The following is a 12,517-nucleotide window of genomic DNA, read 5'->3' as shown; positions in this document are numbered from 1 at the left end:
TTGCCAAACTAAGAGATGATTTGACGCATTTTTTCTAAAAACTCGCTCTTCAAGTTCCTTTTGGGCTGAAACCAAGAATAGAAAATGTTCTCCCCACACACAGGGGAAAGAGAAAATGATGAGCAAGCACATGGAAATAGAGCAGTGGCATGGTAAAATAGAAAGAGCCTTGGTCTTGGAATCAGGAGACTTGAGCTGACATCCCTGCTAATGAGCCTCAGTTTTCCCATCTGAAGAAATGGGGAGAATAATTCTTGCAGTTTCTTAAAGATACTGTGTGTGTTAGGGGGGTACTTTATCACCTAGAAAATTATTATTATCACATAAAGAGAGACAGAAAAGATGAGAAGATGATATTCTTCCAAAATATTCTGTCTTTATGGACAAAGATAAAAATAATCAGTAGTTGGATGGAGAGAAGGGGGTAGAACTGGAGCTGAAGGGTTTCAGAATTGGAGACATTGAATGTTGGAAGCCAGAGGGAATCCTAAATTCTCTACTCAGTTTCCTATTGGTAGTTCACTGACTAACATAGATTCTAGTCACTTGTTTAGTATTATTTCTTCTAACCACTGAGCCCAAAATGTTGGGCAAAGGATGGATAATGAAAAGTGTGGATCATCACAGAACTCCATAGAGGAGAAATAGGGAAGAAAAGGCTGTCTGGAAGGTAGATCAGTAGAGAAGAAAAGTATAGGATGACAAGAAGAGATTCAAACCACATCTACAGGCAGAAGCTAGCTAAGTCCCTTGAGGATTCAGTTATCACTGAGATGTTGCTAAGCCTCCTCAGATTGGTAGTGACCTTTCCCCTCAGGTCACACATGGCATTCATTTTGACCCATTTATTCTTCTTTCCATGTATGATGAGAAGCAGAAGGATATCGAGGTCAGAGAGTTGGTTCTGAATCCAGATGGATCTAACTTCAGGTCCCACCTCTGATACATTCTGGCCTTGTGATCCTGAACAAGTAGTTTGACTTCTTAGTGTCCTGAGTAACTCTGTACTGGTAGAGGGAGTTTCCTCACCTGTTTCCCCACAGGCCCAGTTTCTATCCCTATACTCATCTGTGTTTGAGGCTTATCCTCATAATAGACTGTGCTCCATGAGGGTAAAGACTATGTCTTATTAAAATTTTATACCTCCCTTAACACCGAATGATGTCATATTCATAGAATGAATGCTCATTAAGTTCTTACTGAATACATTTTCAAGGTCCTTTCCACAGGCCCATCTTTTGATGCTCAGTACTCTTTCCTTGGCTTTATTGTTTCTTGAGACTATTTTTTCTACTCTCTTCTCTATTTTCTCTTCTTCTCTACTCTCAAGCACTGTCTCACCTCCATTCTTTTCCTTATGTTACTGCCTATGCCTGAAATGCCCTCTTTGCCTGTCTTTTTCCATATTTAATTCCTATCCAAACTTTAAAGCCCAAATCAAATTCTGCTTTGTCCACGAAGCCTTTTCTGATACACCGGATCAATAAAAATCTCCCCCCTTGGCAGTTTCTAAGGGTCTTTATTTTGTATCACTCTAATGCATTTATCACACAACAGTATATATCATACAAACTGAGCAGATCCTTATCCCCTTACTACTCTGTAAGCTCTGAAAGCAGAGACTATGTCTTATTTAAACTTTGTGTACCTCCCAATGACTGGCACAGTGATCTGAACCTAGGGCGTGCTTAACAAGCATTTATTATTGTCATATATTTTCCAAACATCCCATTCAGCAGAATACATTGGGACCTCAAGAAGCCTTGGCACCAGGAGATTCCTGCTCTCTGGTGTTTGATGATAGGGGAACATAGGCTCCCCTGTAATTTATATTCTTGCCAAGAACTCCTCTATGCATCAATATGTGAGTTGCAGTAGAGGAAGAAGGAGACAGGGCCATCACTGTAGTTGTTGTACTTCTTAGGCAAGATGTCTTGGACTGCAGAAAGAATCTATTCCAAAGTAGAACAGACATTTACTGAGTAAGACTTCTTAACAGTGCTAAGTATCTTCCCAGCATCAGCCTGGAAAATGATTTTCTTTTCTTGATAGCTATGTCTGTGAAGTTTAAAGTCTGACCTACTGGAGAAAGTACAGGTCTTCAATCAGGAAGATCTAAGCTAGAATTCTGTCATGGAGAATTATTAGCTGTATTACACTGGAGTGTTTCTTTGTTTAACTTCTCTCAACCTCAGTTTTCTCATATGTAAAATGGGAGGTAACTCACAGGATTGTGATAATGATGAAATTTGATAATAAATGAAAAATACTTTGTAAAAGTTAAAGCGTAATATAAATGCCAGCAGTTATCAAGTTTAACAAAAGGGTTCAGGTCCCTGCCTGATTTTCTTGAGGCAGTTATGGTTAAGTGGCTTGCCTCGGGCCACACAGCTAGTAAGTGTCCAAGACTGGATTTGAACTCAAGCCTTCCTAACTGTTCCTTACGCCATTCAACTGCCCCGAAGCCTGATTTCTTTTTTTTTATTTTGACATTTTTGTTTAAAGTTTCGAGTTCCAAATCCCATCCCTCCCTCTCTTTCTCCCTCCTCCCTGAGATGGTAAGCACTCATGTATAGGTTACACTTGTGCAATTTTGTAAAAACATTTACATTCTAGACATTTTGTAAAAGAAAATTCAAGTAAAAGAAAAAAGAAAGAAAAATAGCATGATTCAGTCTATATTCAATCAATACCAGTTCTTTCTCCGAGGGGGTTTGTATGCTTCATACTTAGTCCTTTGGGATCATCTTTGATCAATATATTGCTGAAAAGAGCTAAGTCATTCTCAGTTATGCATCTAACAATATTGCTGTTACTATGTACAATGTTTTCCTGGTTCTGTTCACTTCACTGTGCATCAGGAAAAATCTTTCCAGGTTTTTCTGAAATCATCCTGCTTGTCATTTCTTTTAGTAAAATAATATTCCCTCACAATCATATACCTGTTAAGCCATTCCCCAATTGATGGACATCCTTTTGATTTCCAATTCTTAGATACCAATAAAAGAGCTGCTATAAATATTTTTATACAGATAGATACTTCCCTCCTTTTTTTTGGATGTCCAAGCCTGACTTCTTATCCAAATACCAGACTAGCTAAATGGGGAAAGCCTTCTCAATAGAGCACTTCCCATCAGCTGATGCATATTTTGACCATATCAAATCATAAAATAGTTTTAGGGAAGTGATGGAGGAGTTGAGATCTGTGTCAGTAGAGGATGTTCTCACACTAAAGAAATCAGTTATCCATGAAGAAAAGGGGGATAATGTAGTATGTGGAGTTGGAATGAACGTGATTGAAAAGAGATGTCTCTAACAAGCTTGGCTCTCCATAGTGCTGGAATTTTGGCCCACCCTAAAGGACTTCATTTGTAACAAGCAGAAGAAACCTGGTATCTTCAAATCCCAATGCATCACCTTTCAAAATGGTTAATGAAGTAACTTCTATCAATGTTTCTATCTCTTCCCCTTTCTCCCTCCTGCCCCTTTTTATGTTCTCATGCAGGTCTTCAGATAATCTTCCCTCAGTATCTGCAAGAGAAATTTGTCCAGTCAGCCTTGAGTTACATTATGTGCAATGGAGAAGGAGAGTATGTGTGTAAGAACAGCCAGTGCCGATGTCAGTGTGCAGAGGAATTCCCACAGTGCAATTGCCCAATCACTGACATCCAGATCATGGAGTACACGTTGGCCAACATGGCCAAGTCTTGGACAGAAGCCTATAAGGACCTGGAGAATTCAGGTATGGAGTCTAATAATTGATAGCCTTGTGTTCTGTGGGGGAGGGAGGGAGAGAGAGGGACAGAGAGGGAAAGAGGAAGGAGGGAAAAAGGATGGGGGAGAGAATTATTGTAACAATAAAAATAACATCTAACATGCGGCAATCATCACAACAACAAAAAAAAGCTCTAGATGAAGATAGGAAATGATCTCTAAAAATCTTCCTTGGAGAATGAGAATATTTCAGGGATATTTCCCTTATCTTCACCATTATGTTAGAGAGGCAGAGATATCTATCCAAGGTCAAAAAGTAAATCCAATAGTAGAGCATGGAACTAAGATCATTTGCCTTCCTAGCAGAGACCTCCATTCACCTCCAGGACCACTCATAGAGTCCTCTTCCATGTTTTCCCTAGGTGCCTTTACAAGTTCAGAGACATAAATGCCAAGTAATGGCATAGTCTTTGTGAATGGTCCCATAGCTCAATGAACAAGAGCAGGGTCATGCTGGTACTCTGTAGGTAAAAAGCATTGTCTTGGCTGTGAATAGCCTTAGACTATGTACAAAAGGATCAAAGATAAGTCTAATGATGGGTGAAAAACTCTTTGTTTCTATTTCCTGCACCTCTCTTTGGAGAGCATATCAAAATACACGTAGGAGTAGAAAGTGCCCAATATTACTGTTCTGTGCTTTTCTGATGACGGATGGAGCAAGGAATCATTTTCTCTAACAAAGTTCTACCTGACTATATTTGCATTGGTTCTTAGGATGGCCAACTGAAGTACCTTACATGGCCTTCTCCATGGTTCTGATAATCTATTTACCAGTACACACCATTTCCTCCATTTATAATATTACCAGAGTTTATATTCTAACATTCTATGCTCATATGTTCCTTTTATTTGGATCTAATAGCCTATGTTTTAAATAGTATGTTATACATTCTATAGTCTACATTCTCTCCCAATTTAGGCATTCTATTTTCTAACATTCTATTCTAAAGAAGTCCCTTCCAGCTCTAACATTCTATGTGTTGATATTTGAGTATCTCAAAGCTCATTCCAGCTCTGGTATTCTGATTGTATGTGCTATTGATAATTTTACTCCTAGCTTATTATTTTTTTTGCATGGTCACATTACTTAGGTAAAGCTGCTAATGTTACACAGTGCCTTTAAATCTGTACAGAATTCATGAAAGAGAAGGAATCTGTGGTACAATTCATTTTATTTTTATTGTTGCTGATCCTAAACAAAAGACATGTTTGTGAAAATAAAATTTTAGAAAGAACTCTGCTAATAGCTCCAAGGCTTAGGCTAAGGGAGTGTGTCTGCAAAAACTGACTGGCTTCTCTGAATCAAATTCTTGAGAAGGAAGAGAAACCACTTTGGGTAGGAAAGACAAGAAGATGAGAAGCCAAGTATTGTGCTGAATAGACCACTTAGATGACTTATGCATTGTGCCTGCTTCCCACAAGGACATTCATTCTCTAATGCCCATGTATGTATCAACTGAAAACAGCATCACCCATTAAGGAGAGAAATCCATATATGCATCTGTGGTTTGATTTTTTTTTTTCTACTTCTTCTTTTCATTTTCAGCCCATAATAGCATTAACAGCTTCAACTCTGGGTAATTTCATCGGATTAATGGCCAACTACTGCTAAAGACTATCAACTCCTCCCCCCAGGCAGAAATGCCTTCATGTCCCCAAATGGTTAGGCTTAAACAGGACTAGCTAGAACACACACAGAGTCAGAGGCTTGTTTATGCTTACTGAAGGATTGGATAAAGGGGTCTGCTTGCTTGTTAGAGCTGGGATTTGAAACCTGGGACTCCTGGATTTCCCCTCCCAATCTACCATAAATTCCTATGCCACAGATATGAGGAATAATTGTCTGTTCACTGCAAACAAATTAGAAGGAAACCTCTTTCTGTGCCAACCAATGGGTCAGCTGCTGAAAGGACTCTGAAAATTTCCATAAATAAAGATAGAGGTGAAAGGGACTTGAAGAGATCATTAGCACCATTTACTTCCTTCAGCAGGGCTGTATAGGACTAATAGTCAACCTTTTTCTTTCTAAAGGTCTTTAGGGATAGACAAGAATCCTATCCCTTCACTGAGTCACCCATCCCAATATTTTTGCAGGTCTAAGACTAAGAAGGTCTTATGAGTAGCCCAAATCTGCTTTCATTTTAGCCATTTACCCTAGGTGATATCATGTGGACATTGAGAAAAATTACTCTAAACTGCCGTATTCAATGATTATTATTTCTATACTACTGAAACCTCTTCTGCATTATAATTGATACCCAAGTCTCATTAACCCCTAAACATAAGAGCTGGAAAATAGCACTGGCTTGGGAATCTAGAGACGGGTTCAGAAGCTTCCACCAACTTGCCCTGTGACCTTGGGTAGTCACTTTTCCTTTCTGAACCTCAGTTTCTTATTTGCACAATTAAGATGGACTAAGTGATCTCAAAGGTCCATTCAAACTCACATGGTTTGTGAGTCTACAAGCAGAAAAAAAATGAAACTTTTTTATGACCCTTATACTTCCTAGGAGGTGGAAGAGAGGTCTAGAAGGTAAGAGAAGGAAAGAAGCTGGTAGGACTATTTCTATTACCATGGGATCCTTTGTTATGTAACCTTATTTGCAAGGCTACACTATTCAGTGATCATTTTTATCATGAGGGCATTTTCTGGTCTCATTCTCTACATCTGGCATTGTGTTTTGCAACAGATGAGTTTAAATCATTCATGAAGAGATTGCCTAATAACCATTTCCTGACCATTGGGAGCATCCACCAGCATTGGGGGAATGACTGGGATCTACAGAACCGCTACAAATTACTCCAGAGCTCTACTGAAGCTCAGAGACAGAAGATCCAGCGCACTGCCCGGAAACTCTTTGGCCTCAGCGTCCGCTGCCGCCACAACCCAAACCACCAGCTGCCAAGAGAAAGGTGAGCTTCCCTTCCCTCCTCTCCCTGGCTCACAAAGAGCTCCAGGTTTGAGAGGGGTGGGATTTTCCAATGGAAAATTTGGAAATTTTCTTGGAAAATTCTTGGAAAGAAAGGAAACTGGTAGCCTACTATGAGGACCTCATGGGATAGCTAGGTGGTACAATGGATTGGGAACTTACTTGGCTATTTATATGGAGGCTACCTCTGACTGGGGACTTTTGGGGAAAGGTCAGGAGTCCTGAGGTCTTGTCTTGGCTCTGCCACTAACTGGGTTTTGAAAATGGACCAGGTACTTCTGCTAAAAGGGCTTCAGTTTCATATGTTTTCTCTTTTAAAGTCCTTTCAGCTCTAATCTTATGCTTCCATATAGCTAGTTAGCCCTGTAAAGGAGACATTGGTAGTTGAAGCTAATTAACAAGAGGTCCAGCTCCCTCCAGAGCATATAATAGGACTAGGGAAGTCGTTGCTTATAGCACTGAGGACCTCGCAGTGGGGATGAGCTCCACCTTGGTGCTGGTATTAGCTTCTTTAGCTGGCTTGAAAGATTTAATGAGCATTTCTCAGTAAGGTAAGGAACCTCTCTGCTATTAAGAGGTGACAGCTACAAGCGCTGACACCAGAAACCTTTCACTGGCCCTGCTGGCTGAGCAAGTTAGCATTTGCAGATGAACTGCTCTTTTTTTTTTTTCTACCCACATCAATCTGATGCCCTTGCTGAAGCCTGTGAGAAGTCAGGCTGACTGGCCAGGTGCTATTCACACCACCAAAGTGTAAGTGAATGTCTCTGGGTTTGTCATTTAGCTCCTGAAGGTGGCTGAGCTAGTTACAATTCTTTGAAAATGTATTTTAATGTACGGAAAGAGTGTTAGTCTTAGAGTCAGGAGAGCTGAGTTCTAGGCCAGGCCCTGTCTCTGAGTAGCTAAATGGCCTTGGACAAAACATTTTCCCTCTCTGGGCTTTAGTTTCTCCATCTGTAAAATGAGAGGATTGAATTCATTTAATCTAACATTTGATAAACTTGTTCTCCAACTGGGGACACAAGGAACAAATCCATGAATTGTTAGAGAAAAATTAAATTCAGTAATTTAATTTGTTCCATGAAATATAGACGAAGGTTGGAAAAGTTTTTATAAGGAAAATTATTTGTCATTTTAAGAATTTAATCAACCAGTCAATCAACAAGGATTTATGTATGAGGTACTGGCCTAGGTGCTGAGGTTGCAAGATGAAATAAAAAGAAAAATCTGTGGACACTCAAGAATGTTCCTCCCACTGATATTTATTCATTTCCTTTAATACAACCCTGTTGAGCACCTACTATGTGCAAGGAGCTATGACAAATGCTGGGTCTACAAAGATAAATATAAAACAGCCCTAATTCTCAAAGAGTTTCCATTCTTTTGGTGGGAAACGTATACACAGATAAGAAAATAGAAATGCATATAAAATAATTATTTTTTTAAAATTCTGAGGGGAAGAGTAGTAACTAGGAAGGTGATCAGAGAAGGCTTCCTAGAGAAAGTTGTCAGACTTGAACTGAAAGTTCAAGTTTAACTGAAAGTTCAAAGTTCAGTTCAGTTGAACTGAATCATGAAGAAAGCTAGGACTTTTAGAAGTCAGGAAGAGGTAAATTCCAGCCATGGTAGATGGCCTATGCCAAGCAGAGAGGTGACAAGGGAAGGGGAAGAAAACAGCACGCACTATGTGCCAGAATCTGCACTTTTTTTTTTTTTTTTACCAAATATCATCTCATCTGCTCTTTGCAATAGTCCTGTGAAGTAGGTTCTGTTATGCCCATTTTACATTTGATGTAACTAAGGTGAATAGAAGTGATGTGACTTGTCCAGAGTCACATAACTCGTAAGTTTCTGAAGCTGGATTTGAACTCAAGTCTTCCTAACTCCAAACTCCACATTCTATGCAATACCACCTCTCTGCCTCTGGGAGCTGGCCAGTTTGGCTGTACTGTAGACTAATGGATAAGACAACAAGCTGGAAAGTAAGACTGGAAAGTAGATTGAAACCAGGTTGTGAAGAGCTTGAGACGATGACTAGATGAGTTTGTATTTGATTCTAGGGGCAATAGAGTACAACTGGAGCTTTCATGAGATGAGCAGGTACATAGATAGCATGGTCAGGCCAGGCTTTAGGAAAAACACTTTGGCAGCTTTTTAAATAGAAAAGACTTGAAGCAGGGACACCTATTAGGAGGCTACAGCAATATCCGAAGTGAGAGATCGTGAACAATCACTGAGACTAAGGTGGTGCCCCTGAGGATAAAGGGGAAAAGAAAGGAACATTTTAGAGCCCCTACTATGTTTCAGGCACTATGCCAAGTGAGCATTTTAAAAACGTTATCTCAATGGTTCCTCACAATGACCCTGAAACGTAGGCATTGTTATTACCTCCATTTTTCAGTTGAGGAAACTGAGGCAAAATAAGGTTAAGTGACTTACCCAGGATCACACAGCTAGTAAGTGTCTGATGTCAAGTTTGAACTCAGGTCTTCCTGACTCTAGGTTGAGCATTCTGTCCACTGCAGCACCCTACCTGCCTTAGAAAGGGAAGAATAGTAGAGGTGTTGTGGAAGTATATATTAGATGAGTAGCACTGGAAAGAAGTATAAACCAAAGACTATATAATGACACAACTACTATGAACCTTGGAATGTAAAATGTTTGTTAGAGTGGATAGGTATTTTAGAACATAGAATATTAGACCAAGAACATAAGTGTTAATACTGGAAGAAAACTTAGAAACATCTTATTCAAATGGGCTTCATCTTACTGACTCAAAAACTTTGTCAAAAACTGACTCAAAGAGGTAAAGTTTTGCCCAAGGTCACACAGCCGGGACTAGAATACAGGACTTTGGACTCTCCATCCAACGTTCTCTCTAATGTACTCTTTTTTGATCCCAGTCCTCCAATACTTTACCAGGACAAAACAAGCCAGATGCTGTGAGCTTTTATGTGCATGTCCCTGCTGTCTTAATTATGACACTTTTTTAGATGACTCTGGTCCTTTGTTTTGTTTTATGTCAAGAGCCCATCTTCTTGACAATACTGTAGGTGTTAGAAAGCCATGTATAGCACTTGCAGTGTTCTGAAATCTTCAGGTTAAGAACAAGCCTCTAAAATGAAAGCTAATATTGAAAGAATTTCCATTTCCTTAGTCATATTCTCTTCTATTGTTCCTACTTTTATCTTCTAGAATCACCCTGAACAAGACATCATGATACCTGTTTTATATGATAGCCCTTCACATATTTAGAGACAGAATTCTCCTTCTCTTCATTTCTGGGAACATATTTCTAGTTTCTTGAAAGATTCTCCAAAATCATAGCATCAAGTCTTCTTATCTTGACTGCCCTCCTCTGAGTGTGCTCTCATTTATTAATGTTGTTGTTGTTTCTAAAATGTCATGCCCAGAACTAGATATCACTGAATACCACAAAGGATTTGATCAGGATTTTGTAATGAATAAAAGACAGGGGTCTGTTCTCTGAGAATATTACTCCTCTTGGCATGAACTCATTGCAATTACATACCTTCATCAATGCCTTGCCTAACTGGATTATTTTAAAATAGATTTTTATTGATATCTTTTGGATTTAAATCAACAAGATGTTTCCTATATTTCTCTCACTTCTTTCTCCCAGAGAACCATCTCTTATAACAAAAAAAAATCTTTAAAAAGAAAGAAGGAAAGAGAACTCAATATATTTTTAAAATCTGATATCATAAGTGATAGTCCACATCCTTGGATACCCTTTTTCCCTTCCCCTCTACCTGTGTAATGGAGCAAGGGGAGGGAGGTATCTTCTCATATCTCTTCTTGGCCAAGGCCAAGCTGTTTCATCTTCAATTGTTTTTCTGTTCTTTTCTTTTAGATCATGGTAGTCATTGTGCATGTTTTCCTGACTCTGCTTGCTTTGCTTTTTATCTGTTCATGTAAGTCTCCCCATGCTTCCAGGTATTTATCATGTTTGGTTTTTGCCTGCCTGAATTCTTGCCTCTCTTTGCTATTTTTGATGTCTGATAACGATACCCTCCTTGACTACTTACTGTCTGAGACTGCCAATATCTGTCTACAGACATATGTGTCTTCTGATAAAAACAATTATTTTAATATGAGTTTCTATGATTTTAGATTTCCATGTATCATATTTTCTTAAAACAAGACCTACCTGTGTTCACTATAGTTTTCTGACAGTTCCCATAATAATAATTCAGATATATACATCCATACATATACGTACATATATGCATACATCATACATATACATGTATATATCTTTTAGGTTTGCAAAGCTCCTTCCTCATTACAACCTTGTGAAGATCCTGCAAGTATTATTATTTCCATTTTGTTTGAAGTAACTGAAGCCTTGAGAGGGAAAGTAATTTGCCCAGAGTCACATGGCTAGTAGATACTGAGTGTGGGATATGAATTCAGGTCTCCTGACTATAATCCCAGAATTCCTTCTCCTACATCACACTGGCCCTCTTATCTGTTGTTGATGGGCAGAACTGTTTTATGTAGTCCCTTTTTAAGTCCTCTGTAGCTTGCCCACCTCCCCACCCCAGCAGATCCAGCTGGCCCTGGCCCTTAGGCTGAAGAATCTAGATGAGTATGACCCATAATTCACCCTCAGCATGTATTAAATGCTCTCATTAACTATTTTTTGTCCTTCATATGAATAACACCAATTTCCTGTGTATAGTCCATCAGTTACATCAGCCTACACATCACTCCTCCAAGCATATGGCATCCAAACTCTTGGCTAACGGGGGGTTCTTAGCATCCCCTTCCTATTTATAGATAAAAATATGCCAGTGAAGCAGGAAGCCACATTCACCCAGAAGCACCCTGTCTTAGGGGCAGAGAAGCGAGTGCTGACAAGGGAGGAGTTTTGTTTTTTTTTTCAAGACTGAGGAGCTGAATTTGTTTAAGCCAACATTGCTAGATATATTTCCATTTCGACTCCTATTTGTCATTCTGCATTTGTACCAAGTAGGGCATTTGATTCACTTGACTGATGTAAGTGAAAAAGAAAAAAAAGATATATATAAATACATATATGTTTTCCTTTTATATTTTTTCTTTTTATGGCTTGTACATACCTATAAACATATATCTACATAAATGTGCATGTATGTATGTATGTATGCATAAATGTATGTATGTATGTGTAGTCCTCCCCCACCAGCCTTAGGGCGCAGAAGTAGTTTTCTATTCAGACAGTATAAACTGATCGATCCTGCAGGTTATGATCTCTTGAGAGAGAAGTTCACTGTAAGATGCTGAAAAGAACACTGGAATTGGGGGTCAGGAGATATGGGCTTGAGCTCCAGCTTTTGCATTTCTTGTGTAACCTTGGACAAGTCATGTAATAGTCCCAAATCTCAATTTCCTCTAGTAAAAAATGGGGATAACATTCACCAAGCTCTAAGTTGGAAGAGACTTTACAGGTCGACTAACCAGAACTTTATCTGAAGAGGAATCCATCATGATCATGGTCTCCTCCTCTTCCTCCATCATCATCATCATCATCATCATCACCGTCACCATCATAGCATTTACATGATGGGCTCAAGGATGGGAAAGTATTTAACAAATATTAACATTATATCCTCACAACAGCCCAAAGAGATTAAGGCTATTATTACGCCCATTTTACAGATGAGGAATCTGAGGCAGGCAAGAGTTCAGATGGCTTGTCTAGGGTCACACAACTGGTTACATATCTGGGGCTGGATTTGAATTTTTTTCTAAATCCAGATCAGGATCACACAAGTAGCAGAGCTGGAATTTGAATCCAGGTCCTGAAA

The 12,517-nt window shown here is 39.1% G+C and overlaps 1 protein-coding gene across 1 annotated transcript in view; it reads left to right on the top strand.

Moving 5' to 3' along the window:
* The window catches only part of BRINP1 (BMP/retinoic acid inducible neural specific 1), a 175,813-nt gene that overhangs the window by 146,921 nt on the left and 16,375 nt on the right, over positions 1-12,517 (top strand). Inside the window, exons 6-7 of the mRNA XM_072631757.1 lie at positions 3,506-3,742; positions 6,465-6,687. Coding sequence (XP_072487858.1) covers positions 3,506-3,742; positions 6,465-6,687 — 460 coding nt within the window. The remainder of the gene's footprint in view (positions 1-3,505; positions 3,743-6,464; positions 6,688-12,517) is intronic.

This window comes from Notamacropus eugenii, chromosome 1 (genome assembly GCF_028372415.1).
Source record: "Notamacropus eugenii isolate mMacEug1 chromosome 1, mMacEug1.pri_v2, whole genome shotgun sequence".
In the NCBI taxonomy this organism is placed as follows: domain Eukaryota; kingdom Metazoa; phylum Chordata; class Mammalia; order Diprotodontia; family Macropodidae; genus Notamacropus; species Notamacropus eugenii.
Note: the sequence above shows the minus strand (reverse complement) of the source record. Positions and strands in the feature narration are given on the sequence as shown.